This window comes from Lycorma delicatula, chromosome 7 (genome assembly GCF_047948215.1).
Source record: "Lycorma delicatula isolate Av1 chromosome 7, ASM4794821v1, whole genome shotgun sequence".
Classification (NCBI taxonomy): Eukaryota; Metazoa; Arthropoda; class Insecta; order Hemiptera; family Fulgoridae; genus Lycorma; species Lycorma delicatula.
In genome coordinates this window covers 8,169,640-8,187,636 of record NC_134461.1, presented here as the reverse complement: position 1 = coordinate 8,187,636, position 17,997 = coordinate 8,169,640, and the positions used below count along the sequence as shown (strand labels likewise).

Here is a 17,997-nt window from a genome sequence, read left to right as displayed (position 1 = left end):
CCTGAGAAGAACATCAAATCAATACAGAGATCATTAAATTTATTTAATTCCAACTTCAAAGACCACTTGATTAAGGGATTGAAAACAGTGAAAATAATGAAACTTCAGCAGTTACATAATGAATCCACATTAAGTAGAGAGTGAAAAGTTTATAAATTTGCTAAATGTCAATAATAGGATTGTAGCATGACTCTACAAATGATCAAGAAAAGAAGATGAGAAAAGTTCTTTCTAATATTGAAATGAAATTCAAAGTTAAACTCCGGTCAATACTTTACCTCAAGAACAACTACAATATTTCCAAACAGAGGAGGAGATATAATTGTAAGTAAAAAGTACAGACAATTTTTGAAGAAGTAACAAATTAATATGATTGTTACAAAATTAGCAGCAGTGAACGTCAAGTCTTCTGAAACATAGCTAGTTCCTGAACTTAAAAGAAACAAATGTTAATTTTTAATACAATTGAAATAGCAATGATTTATTTATTTTTGTTATTAAGTATAGAAATTTCTTTATGATTAAGTTGGAATGTGCTACTTAAATCTCCAAAAAGAAGATAATAAAACATCGATAGATTCATACAGTCAATTTATAGATAATGGCTTTACAAGCGTTAAAGCCTAGACAGCACAATAAATGTGAACGGTATTTATCATGCACACAGCTACTGCAGGAAATCGAAAGTGGTTTACTCTATCCAAATCTCTACTTCATAATGGACGAGGCGTAGTTGCACCTCATTACATTAATTCGCAAAATTCACAATATAGGTTTGACGAAAACCAACGACAAATATTCAGGCTACTGCTGCATGATGTAACAATTGAAGTGTGGTGCGCTACGTCGGAACGAGAATCATTGACCCATTTTCTTCAGGGACACAGTAAACCCAGCGTGTTACATTGCTGACATCTTCTAGCCCTTTGTAGAACAACCGACACCAGACAAACACTTCATGTATTACCAGCACGACAACACACACTTCCTTGGAAGCAGTGCATTCAGTTTTCACACCTCACAGGACTGTCTCGAAGGATCTACGGCCACCATGATCATCTGATCTGTCCACCACTGATTTTTTATTTGCGGACAATCTGAAGAGCAAGGTTTACCAGAATAATCCATGAATTCTTGATACACTGCAACACCATCACCGACATCCAATGGGATGAATTAGAGCAAGTTGCGCTGAACATGATTCATCAGACTTTACACTTTAATATACTTGCAGCTGTTCTGCTAAAATAATTAAGCTGCAATATCACCTTCCTTACTCCTAAAACAATATGAACAGGATGATATTCTGAAATACAAAAATTCCACTCATGAGAAATGTTTATATTACAGAAGATTTTGACAGCTTTGCAAGTTTGTTAATTATTTCCTTTCCTTAATAAAAAAAAGAAGATTTAACTGAGATAAACATCTGACCTGTGAACCCAAGCAGAACCATGAGGTTGGCTACCCCATCGCAAAACACCAGGAAGTGATTCAAGATTCAACCATTCTAATATAACATCTTCACAACCTTGTGATACAATATCCAGTTCTAAGAATCTACCTATCTGATATAACTCCATAGCTTCTTCTAATGGACTAGGTCTCGCCCTTCCTGTATGAGTTAAAGCTTCAACCTGAAAAAAAGAAAATTATTTCATAATCAGAGTTTAAGCAATATGAATTTACTTTTTAGTTCATACAATTGATTTCAATCACATTATTCCGATCGACGAACCTGATTATTGGTCTGTACATCTACAATCACCATCTACCATGTAGTCAGACGATTGTATGTTGAACAAGTTATTTCATTTGTTTTACAACCTGCAACCCTACAATAGCATACTTATCATTTTGTAATAGCACTGTGACAAAAAAAAATAAAACAAAACCACATGGATTTTACTTTTTTATCATGACTAAGCTTAATTTTAAATTTTAGAAACCTAAGGTTTAATAATCAAATAAAAATTAAGCAAATTTCAACAAATCTGAAAAAAGAGTTTCTTTATAAATTTTTAACACAAAATATGTCTTCAAGATTAAAAATATTACTGAAAGCTACTGAAAAAATATCAAGAGTACACGTTGAACAATACAAAAAATCTGAACTGACTAAATAAAGTAGAGAATATGTAAATATACTTTTCAAAATGGTGTTATTTTGAAAAAATATTTACATTAATTACTTTTACACAATTGATTGATTTTAGTTCATCAGAATCTGTATTGCAAGGATGGTCCAGATTTTACATACAATAATATTAGATAAAGGTTCAGTAGGAAAATAGAATATTTTTGAAATTATTAAAGCCACGCCAATTCTGAATTGTAATAAAATTTACATAGATAATTTTAAAAGAAAAACCATACCATTTATAATTTTTATCCGATATTATCTTGCAAAGTTCATCGCCTACCTTGCAGCCTAAATTTAAAACTTCCTATTACAAATCTCTTTTAAGTGGAAAAGAGATGCAATTTCATCTTGAACTGGTTTCAGTATTTCAAATGAGGTAGAATTAAAATCTTACTTTTGAAGCAGCTCCACATGGCAAATCTGTGACTGAGACCATGAAATATCATACATTAGGAGATTACATGCCCAAAAATATTTCCCGTTATAAACCATTGAATTTGTTGGTGTGCATTTTTATTGCACGCAAGTGTAACGTCTTGTTGACATAAGTGTAACATTGTATACCATCTAGCGGGATTGACAAAGGAAACACTGTTTCTACAAGTTATGTGTCAATCCCAAATCTACAGAAAGGACAGCAAGTAGCAACTGGACAAAGAGCAACCGACCGACTTTCATGCTTGAATAAATAAAAACTTATTATGATAAAGCTTTTGCCGCACGATACCGAAACAGAAATACATCATAATGTACATTTTCATGAAAAAGATTGCAGACTTTCAATAGTCTAATAACAAAAATACTGTTTCCTAACACCCTGAAACAGTAAAGTCGACTCACTTCATGACTCATGAATACCTCTATGTCATCTATCGACTGTGCCAAAATATTTACAGCAAATGTTTTACAATGCATGTAATCACCAATTACAATTGGTGATTCACCAATGTGTTCATTCAATGTTATTCACCAATTAACTGCAGTTAATTGGTGAATAATAATAATAATAATTTTATAAAAATGCAGAATTTATCAAACACTGCAATTTGAGATCCCTAACTCTTTCTTTCTAGCATGCCAGGAAGAAACACAGCCTTATGATGAAATCTTATCTGACAATCTTAAAGCTTAATATACTATGGCGTATGGATTGATTGCCATCCTGCCTGGAGGTTTTCTTTTCAATATCAAACATATTCTGAAGTTTTCTACCTTTCTTTCTTTCTTTTTCCTGTTTAGCCTCCGGTAACTACCATTTAGATAATTCTTCAGAGGATGAATGAGGATGATATGTATGAGTGTAAATGAAGTGTTAGTCTAGAACAAGACTGCTTTCACAACAAGGCAACTAATAAAAATCCAAAATTGCAAGGAAATAAATGCTGTCCCTTGACAAAATTGTCATTAAAAAAATAGAGAAAACAACAGTGCTGCATATCCGACTACTGAAATGACATAGACAGACTACTGAAGGGCACATACTTCACTTCCTTAGACAAGCTGCTAGAACAACCACTTAAATATGTGATGTTTCTCTGCCAAAACCCTACACTTTCACTAATAAGTTTATTATTGTTTACATAGCTAAAAACACTTTAGCAACTATTTACTAATTCTGTACTTTTAATAGCATTCCCACTTTTTCATAATTTATTGTGCGACATACAAAAGCAAGGGATTAAACTTAGGATGGATTATCTTAACAGCTTGCATAGTAGTATGTTACTAGTTGCAAATGATTGAAAATGACCAATCATTATTATTTAGAACAATTTTTATATGATAAAACTATTAAAAAAATAAAAGGTTTATTCATTAATGACAAAAAAAAGAAACTTATATTTAATTATGAATTTATCATAACATAATTACACCTATTATATAAAATGTATTTAACTAAATACAAATATTCAACTTCACACAACAAATTCAGTCACAAATTTAAAAAAAAACTAATTCAATCACATGAAAAGCTGCTGGAATCTAGAAATGGTAGGTTTCTGGACATATTTACTTGGTGCATTGTTCCAATGTGCATTTTTTCATCTGTGGGCCTTAAGATGACTACGTACTCAAAAGCTAAATGAATTTAAGTCATGAACTCTACTAAGGATGTCAAAGGAAAACAGCTGATTTCAAGATTAATATATTTATTATTTTTTAAATATTTCTGAATTTCAAAACACCAAATGCATTTCATTCTGAAAATTTTCCTTTACGATAAATTGAGTCAACAATTGTTACATATTACACAGCAGTTAACTTTTTGTTCCATATGATAATTAAATTTTTAATAAAAAAAGTAAAAGAAATGTATTTTTACTTAGTGAATGCTGTAAATTAAATGGAAGCATTCATCCATCGCTTTTGTTTTATTTAGACTTATCTTCATCTATTTCTAGTCCAGCTCCTCCTTCCAGATATTAGGTTATATTTTATACTTTATGGAGATTTTATTATTATTACTAAATTATCTAAACAGCTCCAAAATTGTACTCAAGTTCCTTTATAAGATCAGCATCCTTTCCTGTAGCTTCTATTGTGATTCATTCCCAGACACTCAATGAAGAATGCCTCAATTACAATTATAAAAAAATGTAAATTTTCTTGCCACATTCAGGACTTTCATTCTAGGTTTAATTCAGAACAAAAATAAGACACTTTATAATTATTTCAACCCACCTCTCCTAAACTACCAGCACTGTTGCCACATCCACCTCTTAATATAAGTGATAAATCAACTGTATCTAGATAAATAGCATTAAGTAGAACTCTCGCATACCGTTTTGGTATAACACTTTCATCCAAGACAATTCTGAAACAAAGTAAAATATTTCTTATATCATAAATACTTTACACACCAATATGATTCTTTATGTAGAGTTAATATGATAAGAGTAATCTGGCTAATAAAAAGACATCAAAGTTTTGGGGTATTATTTTATCATTATTAATATTTTCGGATAAATATAGTGATTTTTGTATTTTTTTCATACATACAATAAATGAGCTTTTTAATTCTGACAAAAATTCTACAAAATATCTAATAAAATTAAAGTCACTTTAATTTTTATTCTCATACAATTTTACATCATTTCATGAATTATCTTAGGAACTGTATGTTTAAAAACAAAAATTCTATCTCTAGTTATTGTACTGAAATAATATTTTTAATTGTTTAACTAGTAAACAGTTTTATAACAGAAATATATACAGAAAAGACATTGCAAGTATCTTAAAAAAGATAAACTGCAATTCTTGAGTTAATTGTGTTTAAGTAGAATTCTGTTGAATGAGTCTTTACATCTGTTTGTTAGATTTATAAATTTTTTAAATAATTTGAGATGTTGTTTATAACTATTTGTTTTCATTATCACATATTTTTTTTTTTACAAATGTCTTCTTGATGAAAAATGCTGTCTTTAAGAAAGACAGGCCAAAAAGGAAAGAAGAACGGAGAATCAAGAAGCGAGTCACCACCACGGCTGAAGTTGGCTGACCAAACCCAGCCGAGATGCAGCACAAATAGCAACCAGAATGAAGAAGTTCCCTAACTTCTCCTTACTAATTACCCACCACACTGGAATACGAGGCTCGTATGTGCTTAGTCTTCTACCATCAGCCCCAGTTATTAGTTATTTTGCATTTCGGAACGAAAAAATCAACTGTCCATAAATAAAACAAAAAAATCAATAACCGCCATTAAATAAATACTGACCCAACCGATAAAAGAAAGACACAGTAGCAAGGGACATTTGTCCAGGTTCTGCGATTAGTGGGAAGATAATTAACTCCTGCTACCCTTGCATTCTGTTCCATTTCATGTTGTCGTAGAACAAAAAATTCATACAATCAGAATTTAACTAAAGATCCCTTCAGCAATGATGCTACTGTCAAAGCTTTTCGTAGCAGAATAATTAAAAAAAGGAAAGATATGAAGATGATGATAAGACTGAACTAAAGAGTTTCCACCAATAAATAAACGCATCAGAGGCTATTTGACTAATTTCTTTCCAGTGCCATGACATAAGTTGGGATTTACAATAGGAGATCACAATTATTGAATATAAAATAGAAGATATGTACAAGTCAAAATACAAAAAAGTTAAAAATTACTAATTATTTTAGTAATAATGTTGGCTTATTTAGGAATTATTCCCATGTCCAGCCTACCAACAGTTACTCACCGATTATTACAATTTCTTTTCTTTATAAAAATGTTTTTTATTTCTTTATGCTTTAATAATAAATGTAAATCATAATAGAGTTAAAAAACTAAGGATTGAAAAGAACCTCTCATTTAATGAGTACTGTTTATTAATTACTCTAATAATTCACTCACTCACACACACATACACCACACATGCACGCACAGATCTATGTGTAAACACAGATAATATATGATATAATAAATAAACCTGATAGAGGTATGAATTGTTGTTTACTAGACACCAATATGAATCTGTATATTATCTTGATTTGTATTATATTAATTCTTTTAAGCAAAAAAAAAAAAACCAAAAGAAGAAAAACAGAGTGTCTGCATTTAAGTAAAATTACCTGGTAGGAATATGAAGAGCCCTTTCAGTATGTTCTTCACCGGAACGAGTTCTCCTTTGTATAAGATTACGGAAAAATGGAGAACGGGCACTAAGGATTGCTTTATGACAAGGCAACTCCAATTTAGGACGAAATCCATACTCCGAACTTCCAGAATCTGGACGGTGATAATCATTAGCAGAATCTGAAGTAAACACAAGCGCTGCATCTGCATAATCACCTGTTTCTAGTAAATATCTAAAGAAAGAATGAATATAATAAAAAATTAATACAGTCACTTAATTTTAGCAAAAACCAATAGAGAAACATGAATCATCAAGTAACAGAGTGGCCCAAGAAAGATGTCAGGTCGTAAGGTTTTATAACACAAATTGTCTTATACATAAGTAACTTAATTAATATAGTAACTTATACAAGTTCCTTAATTTATCAAAGGATAGAACACCATCAGCGAAAGAAAATTAAAACTAATACACACTGCTAAGTTCCAATAAATACTTCTCATTAAACAAAGACTGTTATTTTCCTACATATTGTTGAGATTGTTTATAGGTTGTATAACATTATCTATAACGGGAAAAAGAATTTAATATAAATTGTATTACATTAGGAGGAGTAAGCATAGAGATGCCCAGTAGTTCTATCTGAGGTGTCTAAATCACCAACTTGTGTATCAATTGAGATTTCTAAACTTTATAAGTTATCATTACTAAAACATAGTGTTAAAATTGATAAATTGTGAACACGTATAAATTTCTTACTTGTAAAGAAACCTATCAATATATATCCATGAAAGTATGAGATTCTGCGACTTTGATTCTCGGTAACACCAGACTCTCAATACTTTATTATTTATTTATAATTAATCATTTCGATTATATTTGTTGGGCTTTTATAATGCTTTTAAAAGGTTTATCATCAATTTGGCAAGCAACTTAATCACTGATAAAGCACAAGTAGTAATTCTCTCAAATTATTTTTTTTTAAATATTTATCTTTACTGTAGAAATAAATGTTTTATTTTTTTTTTTAAATCCTAGGCATTTTAAAATAACTGTTTATAATTTGAATAAAGTAAAAATAATAATAACATTCAGAAGGCGGTCAGCATATGTAATATTGTGCAAAGCTTCATAGCCAAGATGTTGAGGAGCTTGCATCTAGCACAACATTTTGGTTGTCTGGGTGCTAATCCCAATCATCATGATTTAACAAATTCCTAGACATACTTTAATAAATTTTAATAATATATACAAGGCTGTATGGGAAATATGCAGTTAGATATACAAATAATATTTCCATATTGTTACACTGAAAACATAATACTTGAAATTAAAATAAAACACTACTACCAATTTAACTGAAAACAAACATATAGATCATAAAAAAGATAATTTAGTAAAGAGAAATCAAGATAACACAAACATACGTAAGTTCCAATAAATAGTCCTCATTAAATAAAATTTTATATTATTTTACATCATTAAGTTAAATGTTTAACTGTTAGGTGCTGTGGAGACCCTGACTTAAAATAAATGATAGTAATATTATAAAATCTGAAGTAATATATTTACTTCTAGACTTTTTGCCAGAGTAGAAACAAAATCTGTTAAAAAACCTTACAGCATCAGGAATAAACGTTCTATTAACATGCCCATCAACATTTACTACTGAGCTAAAGAAACAGAAAAACTTGTGTCAGTGACAACAAAAAAGATCATGTACAAGGGTTTCCTCAATCTTCCCCCTCAGATGATTCACTCTTCTGATTCTAACTAAAATTTTCTCTTACTATTAGACTTCAAACTATTCTACACATTTACTAACTTGCCTTGTCTCTAATGACTTTTATGAGCTCCTTCTATTAATACCCATCACCAACTGAATTTCATCAGTCAGTAATAGTACTCCAGAAATTAATATCTTGAATTAATATCTCAAGATAAATTTCACAAGATAACCCAAACTAGGCATGAGAGAGGAGAAACTGAAAAGTACTAGGGTATTCAACACAGCAACAAGCAATAACATTTTGAATACCTCACAGTGAGCTAAGCACATTGACCTTGAACGGCGAGAGGAGAAAAGTACAGGTGGGAGGGGAACACAAGCTGTATCTGTGAAGGAAATATAGTTCAGATAAAGCTAACCACCTACCAGTGCACATACACACAAATATGTCATTGACGAAGGATACCAGAATATTCATCATCAAGGAATATTACACACAGAGCAGACTGATCAAAGGAGTCCAAGAAAAATTCCACGCAGTCCAATAGTGATTCACTTGCTAAGTCATCCATACATGAGCTCATACAGAAGTTTGAGTGAACTGGATCTGTGCTTGATAAGAAGCATCAATACTGGCCAGGGAAAAGAACTAAGGTGCAGAAGGAAGATATTCACACCGGATTTCGCAGATGATTCCGGGGCAGAGCCCCACTAAGTTCATGAGGCGTCTGCCACATCAGGTAGGAGTGTCGAGAACAACAGGCCAGTGCATCCTAAAGTACCTGAAGCCAAACAAGAATTAAAGCCGAAAGACCATGGTATATGGGTACAGTATTGCACACAACTACTGCAGGAAATTGAAAGTGGTTTACTTGATCCAAACTTCATGATGGACAAGGCATGATTCCATCTCAGTGGCTATGTTAATTTGAAAAATTCACAATATTGGTCTGGCAAAAACCACAAAAAATATTTGAGCTACTGTTGCATGATGAATGGATTGGAGTGTGGTGTGCTGTCGGGGTAAGAATCATTGGACCAATTTTCATCAGAGACACAGAGAACTCTGCGTGTTACATTGCTGATATCTTCCAACTGTTTGTAGAATAAACAATGGCAGACAAACAACATTTCACATATTACCGTGCTGGTAATAAGGATTCACGGTACAGCATGTTCATGTTAACAGCACGTGATTCCTTGGAAGCAGTGCATTGTTTTCACACCTGACAGGACTGTCGACTGTCTTGAAGGATCTATGGCCTCCATGATCACCTGATCTGTCCAGTTGTGATTTTTATTTATGGAGTAACCTGAAGGGCAAGGTTTACCAGAATAATCCACGAATTCTTGACAAATTGGGACGAGTTACAGCATGTTGCACTGATTGTGATTTATCGGGAGAAACTGTGCCTGGATTGTGGCGGTAAACAATTCCAGCCGTACAGATTTGTAAAGACAGAGGAACCCATGTAAGTAGGTTTTTATTTTTCATTTATCTGTATATCACCTTACAGTTCATGTGTTCTTCGCTTACTTTGGGTTCAGTTTATCTTGGGTCATCCCATACTAAAACATATACATAAGACCTCGAATCATCAAATTAAATTTGTTGATAAAGACAAATTACTTTTATTTAAAGATAAATAAGTTTACCTTAAATCAGCTTCCAATGGATTGGGTGTACCAAATTCTTCACCGAGTCTTCGAAGCAGATTGAGATCAATATTTCCATCACGAGGACTGATATCACCTGTATATAAATACCTCAACAATGCGGAGAACATTTCCACATCAACACCAGGTGTTCTCAGTTCTAGACAGATGCGGGCACCGTACCTGTTAAAACAGTTAAAATATGTGTACTAATATAAGATAAGATATGTGTAAGATAATTAAATATATTTATTTATTATTATCATGAAGAATATTCAATTAAAATTAATAAATCAATAAACATTACTACTAATGTGAAACAGCACAATACATAATGGTACCCAAATTTCACAGAATTTGGTTATAAAAAACATAATTAAATTTAATGCAGATTTTCTACTAAATTCTTAACAGTAGTTTACTCAGGCTTCTATACAGTATAATGATGATTCCAGCAAATTTTTATAATCTAAGCACTCTGAAAGTCAGATGATGTTTAGTTTTTGGTACCTATTTTAATCCTTTACATTTTTATTAGAGTAAAATATCTGACTCTTAACTGGAATTTCATTTTATGGGAAAAAAATAGGAAATGATACTCATACAAATAGTTTGGTACTAAATTTTAAAACTTAAAGTTGCTTTTGACTTAACTTAAAAGTTTAAAATTGTAATCATAACACCAGTATTACTACGGAGACAAGAACACATTTAATACGACTTACGGATTGTTTAATATCTCCATGTAATCATTTTAATACATCTAATTGTCTGGATTATTTAAAATGTTTACTATGATATTATTAAATGTGTCTTAGGGATTCTTATCCCTTCTTTGCATACTAGGGATATCAATATATTCTGGTGAGGAGCAGGGCAAATGTTTATTTTCTGCAGCTTATTGGGGTAGCACTGTAGAAGGACTTTTGTTTCTAGTAAGCTAGACTTTGTAACCATTGTAAATTCTGACCTAAATTTAAATTAAATTGAATTTGCTTATTTAAATTGGTGAATTTATTTGTATTTTATTTTATTATATGATTTCTTAATACGTTGACGGATGATATTTTTTAGAAACGTAAAAATTAAATTAATAGTAGCATGAGTCATTAGTTATCAAAAATTCCTTCTAAAAATAGAATTTTAAGAAATATGACATCATGGTTGAAAAATGAACAAATGTTTTCTATACAAACCGCATTACGTTTGTGTGAGTACACATACTCAAACAGACTTAATAATTTTGAGAAAAAGTGGTGGGGTTACACCGATGAGAACATCGGAAAGCGTCAGTTTTCTGTTGAATTTTGACATGGTTAGTTTAGTGCAGCGATTATATTAAGAAAAGTAATCAGGAAATTCATCAACTATGATTTTACAGGTATGAGAATTTAATGTCAAAGGCCTTTACATAAAAACACATCATGAATTTATCAGAAGATTGCTTATCCGTCGATTTTTTTTTAATAACATTAAAAAATATTATTATTGAAAATGTAACATGTTATATTGACAAATTATGTTTAAAATTAATTTTGGATTGGTTTATTCCATAGTATTATAATATTAATAAGACATTTTGTTAAGTTCTGATGTGTACAAGTAGTTACGTAATAGTGGTTCTACAATCTCAAGTAGACTAATTATGGGAGTACCGAGTCAAATGTGTTTATTGTCATTTTTCTTTATTTTTATAAGTATTGTGTATTATTCATCGCTGTTAGTAATATTTTTTTATTTGTTGTGTTATTGTAATTTTTTTTGGAAAACTCAAGAGAGAAGCATAAGCAACATAGTCCTAGTGCATTGTTTCGCAAATCCCAACAATAGTAAGTTTATTTTTTGTTTATTAAAAGTTTATTCTTTAAAAATTATAAAATTTTATTTTTGTGTACAAGTAAAATTTGATGTTTTATCAGAAGGTCACAACTAAAAAGCAAGCTTGTAGCTCTAATGTCACACACTAAAACCAGATCCCATTTCTGAACCTAAACACTTCTTCCTTTGAATTGGTATTCTTAACATCAAATTCATAATTTTTTGCAAAAGCATAAACCATAATATTAGAAAACCTTCACAATAAAAAAAAAGTAGTTATGCCAACTTAAAAATAATATTTGAAAGCTTGAAATAGGTTTGATGTAATATACACACATGTTTGGTAATCAAAGTTATTCAGATAAAAATATTTTGATATTTATTCATAAATCTTGATGTTTAAAATTATTAAAGCTCTTTTTTTTGACAGTATTTAAGGTATTTTTTCTGACAGTAACTTGACATTTAGAATCTTTTACGTGATCTAACTTCCCTTAAAAATTCATAATTTTTGATAAAAAAAACAATAAAAAGAAACTTAAACTATTACATTAATAAAAAAGGAAAAACTCTGTGCTTAAATACAAAGTTGTGATCTAAAAACAAGTTGCTTTTAAATCACTTCACTTCATTTTATTTAATGACAATATATTTTTTTAGACTACAAAATAAATTAACAGAATACTAATAAAATAGTTGATTGCATGTCTTTTGTTGATGAAATAAACAAATAATAAGCAAAATAATAAAATAAATCAATATTAAAAATCAATAAAAACAGAATTATAAAAAAAACAAAATGGGGAGAACTGTTTGATAAAGTACTAGGATCATTCTGAAAGTTCTTAGCTTAATGAAGAAAACATAACATTTTTCTGAAATTTTTTAATTTTATAATTAAAAAATTTTTCTGAAATTTTTTAATTTTATAATTCCCTCAGTATAATGCAATCTGTCATACTCATCAAAATAAGAGGTTATCTCAGCTTTGATCTCATCACTTCAAGTGAATCTTCATTGAGCTTCAGGTTTCTTTATTAATCTTTATTTCTTCAGGTTTGGAAATATGAAGTAATTGCAAGGAGCCAAATCTAAAGCATGTGAATGCATTTGAAAGCATAGGTCATGGAGTTTTCCAGCAACATGTTACATGTATGCAGGTGCATTATCATAATGAAAGAGCACCTTTTTTTTTTTTTTGGCAGTGTGGATATTTAGTCTGAATAGCACCCTTCAATCGGTACAGCAGTAAAATATACTTCCCAGTGAAAATCCAGCCATTTTTCAAGTAGTCTATGAACAATACACCAAAAGAATCCCAACAACCCTGGTCGTGACTTTTCCTGCAGATGGAACCATTTTTGCATTCTTTGGTGCACTTTCACTTACACCCATACTTCTGGTATAAAATGATGATTTACTTTTTCATCTATTGTTATAAAATGCTGAAGAAATCAGCAGAATTGTGTTCATATAAATCTAAACACCCTTGAGAACAGTTCAATCAGATGTAGTTTTTAGTAGACTGTTAAATAAACTTGGCACCTCAGCATGATGAAGGCTGCTTTTATTATACCCAAAAAATTCTAATCAAATCTTTATGGTATTAGCAGGTTTTTGCTCCTTCAGTCGGCGATCATTTATTATGGCATTAAGGTGTTTTATTATGATTTCATCAGTCGTAGGAGTTTTTGGGCGAATCAAGTGTTTATCATCTTGAATGCATTATGATATTTAAATTCAGTAGCCCACTTTTTTACCGTCATAAATGAAGGAAGAAGAATCCTTTTAAGTGGAATCTAACCTTTACTCATGTCAATCAATTAAAATAAATATTTTATAAAAGCTCAAACTTCAATTTTACTCATTATTTAGAAAACATCAAAATTTATTTGCTTTACCTCAATTGCCACAAACAAGAAATTACACATATGCATTTGAAACTTTGCAGCATACCATCTAAACAATCATATACTTGAAAAATATTCAAACAGTCATTTGGTTATACTTGCCCCACCGCTGTGTCAGGCCGAGCACTTTCCGAATGAGCCTAGTAGACCACGACGACTAATTTAATTAAGATTTATTCAAAAACCAAAATAAATATTTTAATTACCCAGGACATCCAGTTAACAGGTCTCTGAAGTATGGACATCGTGCAGACAGTAAAGCTCTATGCACAGGAAAACAAGCGTTTCTAAATATTAAATCCACATCAGTACAATACTTAAAATCATATAAAGTTGATAAATCCTGTTTAAACGTGGCAGCAGGAGGACGTGCAAGTTCTGCTTGCATAGATAAATCTTTTAATGCCGCTAGCGCTTCATACTCCTCGAGCAGAGCAGCCACCTATCATACATAAAATACACAATAAACAATAATAAAGTTTAATGACTGAAGAATAATATTGACACTATTAATAAATAATCAATGAAAATAGCTATAATCCTCTGATTTCTTTCTATAAAAAAAAAATATTTTCATTATAAAACCTAAAATTATTTATTCTTCAATGAGAGAAAAACTTCAGCCTTAAACAATATTCCAACAAAAAAATAATACACAAAAAGAACTCCATTTACGATAAAAATCCAATGAAAACAATTAATATCATTGGATTAAAATCCAATGAAAACAATGATTATTATCCAATGATAATAATCTGAAAAACCTTTGGTATTAAAATAAACATATCCTTTATTTGTTTCAATCACATTTATAATAATCCAGAAAATATATTCAGTTTTTCAACAAAGTAACTTGAGATCCTATTTCACCTTACCTTTATATCATTTAGTCTGTTGCAGTTACAGCAAAACAGGAATTCTAATTTTTTTTATGTAAGGTTTCTTGCTATTAGGTTGAACAATGTTTGAGAATGATTTTTCAAAAGATTTATCATTTCAAAATGGTAGCCACTAAAATTGTATTAAGAACCCTCACTTACTGAATCACCACCAGGTAAACGCTCTGTATGTATGTAATATTTAGTAATATAATTACAATAGGTAATCCATTACAAAAAGTATAATATAAAAAAAAAACAAAGAATACAGTCGAAGTATTCACTCCACTGTGATCAATCAGTGATGTCCATTATCCCTGAAAACAGTACTTACAATCGCTATTAGAGTAGGAATATTTTTACACCAGTTAAACTTTCCACAATCAGATATGATAGTCAACTTCATTTCGTACTTATTTTAATTATTATCATTCTGCTTAATTTGTTAAATCTATTACAAAATTAGTGTCGCTTACTACCCACAGACAAGATGTCAGTACATCTTGTTACACTCATACTGCCAGCACCCACTCTAGCGATTACATCCACCACAGACAAAAAGACAAATTGCCGCCCCTTAAAAATATATATAATTTTTTTTAAAATAAAGGTAGATAGTTTATGTTTTCAATAAAAATCAAGTCATTTTATTTAAATTTTACTAAAAGCATATATTTAGAAAGAAACACGTAACATAACACAATACTGTTAATCAAGCACTACAAAATAGTAGAAATTAATTAAGAAATATCTGTACCTAGCCACAAATTGTTAACCATACAATTTTTTACATTTTAAAATGCTATTAAAAATGTGTATCATTGCACAAACAGTCCAAATGCCATTACTTTGAAAATAAAACAAGGTAACATCAACTACGCTAAAATCACAAAAAAAAAACTTTTTTCTCACTTTCAGTTCTGCAAACTCTTTTATTACATCTTCTAAATTTACTTGATCAGCAATTTCATGCTCAATTGCCAAAATGGCAATCGATAAATAAAATATTTATTTTATTTAAAAACGCTTTCACTGTTTTGATTCGATAATCAATTTACAAAATTATAAACCAAATTTATAAACCAGTAAATACCAAACTAAACAACAGTTTAATTATAGATGTACTTACCCTTAAAAATTAAGAAATCGCACTGAAGTAAATTTTTTGAACTTCCACTTAATATCACTACCGACGTAATAGCAAGAATAATGCTACTGTGTAATGAAACCACTCTTTTATAATTAGAGGTAATAAGCAAGTCTATGCATGTTCAAACACAAGTTAAATAAGCACTCTGCTCGTGTGCTAATGCTATTCTGTCCAGAAAACTATATGCATGTTCAAAAAAGTTCAAGCAGCACCCTTTACAAATTCTGCGTTAATGGTGTTAATATTTTTAGCTTTTAAACATGTTCAATATAAATACGCTACACACTAAATTTTTTGCAAACGAAAAAATCTATATGTGAAATTTTCTATTAATTAGCTATTTAACACATCAATATTTTTCTCACACTTACAGCCAAAATACTAGCCCCAAATTTTGGTGCCCCGGAGAAATGTCTGGGTTGCCCGCCCCTAGAGCAGGCGCTGACTGTACAGATCAGCATTTACTTTTATAATAAACATACATTATTCTTCTATCATAAAAGTATAATGCAACATTTTTTTTTTGGAAATTTCACTAAAACTTCTAGGTACAAAAAAAAAAAATACTAAGAGTCATAGTAAAAACTTGTCTTGAGATACGTACATGTATTCTTAACCAATTCTTATCTCATTAAACATTACATTATCTAAATACCACATAAAAATACCAATTTATGGAACATTAACTCTACTTATTGGTCATACATGTTCTTTACACATTTACAAAAGGAAACTCATTGATAGAATAAAGATGTAAACTATATACAGCGTTAAGTGATGGAATACTACATGATAAATCAGCAAGATAAAATCATACCATCCTATACTGATTATGAAATAAAACAGACAACCACATTAACATTTACAACAGCAAAACAACTGGTAATGGAATTTTCTCTCAAACTTTCTCTCATGGCATGTCATAATCAAGGTAACCGATAATTAAAAAACTTAAACCAATAAGTACTATGACAGAAAACTCAACAATAATTAATTAATTACTGTTGAGTAATTAATTAATTAATTAATCTTATTTCTTAATAAGCCTGATAAAAAAATGGAAACTAGTGTATTGTGGATATTATAGAATAACAGTATATTACTTTCAGATAGTAACTTATACAAAGTTTTTAAAAAATTAAAAATTATTTATTTTTATAACAAAATGAAATTTAGCAAATACCTCTAATGCACTCCAGTCTGTAACAACTTCCCGTATAACACGTCCATGATCACAAGCTTTGGATGAACGTCTTTTGCGAATAAACTTTTTACGAAGCGTTGCAAAACCTGTCACCTTTATCTTTTTTCTATCCCTGTAAAAAAATAAAAACAAGAAATGAAAAATAAAATTTAAAGATGTACTATATTCAAAGTAACGTAAATGACAAATTGAATTCTAAATTAACTACTACAGTATCCTTATACAGGTAAAATAACATACTACACTAGTTTGAAATAGTTCTTTTACGACAAAAGTAGAATTTTGATAACACAGAAGAAAGTATCTTCAAAGTTTTCCATTTGGAAAAAATTGGTTATAAAGTATTACAAGTTTAATTAAAAAATTATTTGGAAATAAGAAGTCAGATAATAAAAGCTGGAGGTACAAAAAGCGTAATACAAGTGCAAGTATAGTACAGTACCCGGATTGATTTTTTTTATTATATTAAACATAAATGATTTCCTTAAAATACTAGATAAAGGTGAAATATCATTGACAATGATTGCGCTATACTATGTAGTGAAAAGGATTGGGAAACTCTTGTAAGAAAATTAAATACAATTAGAAAAAGTAAACAACTTATTTTGATACAATTATTTAATATTAAATATAAATAAAACATATTACACGGCTTTTGTGAATCTTCCAGATACACATCCAGAATATCTTTATATAAAAATTAAATATGAATAGACTGAAAGCAATCAGACTGTAAAAAAATATAATAATATTCGAGGAACAAAAAAAAGAAGTTAAACATGTATATAGATGTAAGCTTAAAGTGAGAAATGCATCTATAACACACTGTAAATGTAAATACTATATATTTTTGCTAAATTACAAACCACGCTACAAACTAGTCAGTTTAAAATATTGTATATGCACTTTTTGAATCAATAAGATATGGAGTTACAGCTCGTGGGGTG

The 17,997-nt window shown here is 30.0% G+C and overlaps 1 protein-coding gene across 3 annotated transcripts in view; it reads right to left on the bottom strand.

Annotated features, from left to right (window-relative positions):
- Positions 1-17,997, bottom strand: part of LOC142327334 (BTB/POZ domain-containing protein 7) — a 59,776-nt gene that overhangs the window by 35,985 nt on the left and 5,794 nt on the right. For all 3 annotated transcript variants that reach the window (XM_075370279.1, XM_075370278.1, XM_075370280.1), the window contains exons 3-8: positions 17,030-17,162; positions 14,025-14,260; positions 10,091-10,273; positions 6,704-6,940; positions 4,826-4,958; positions 1,435-1,637 (exon numbers count right to left, since the gene is read on the bottom strand). In XM_075370279.1, coding sequence (XP_075226394.1) covers positions 1,435-1,637; positions 4,826-4,958; positions 6,704-6,940; positions 10,091-10,273; positions 14,025-14,260; positions 17,030-17,162 — 1,125 coding nt within the window. The remainder of the gene's footprint in view (positions 1-1,434; positions 1,638-4,825; positions 4,959-6,703; positions 6,941-10,090; positions 10,274-14,024; positions 14,261-17,029; positions 17,163-17,997) is intronic.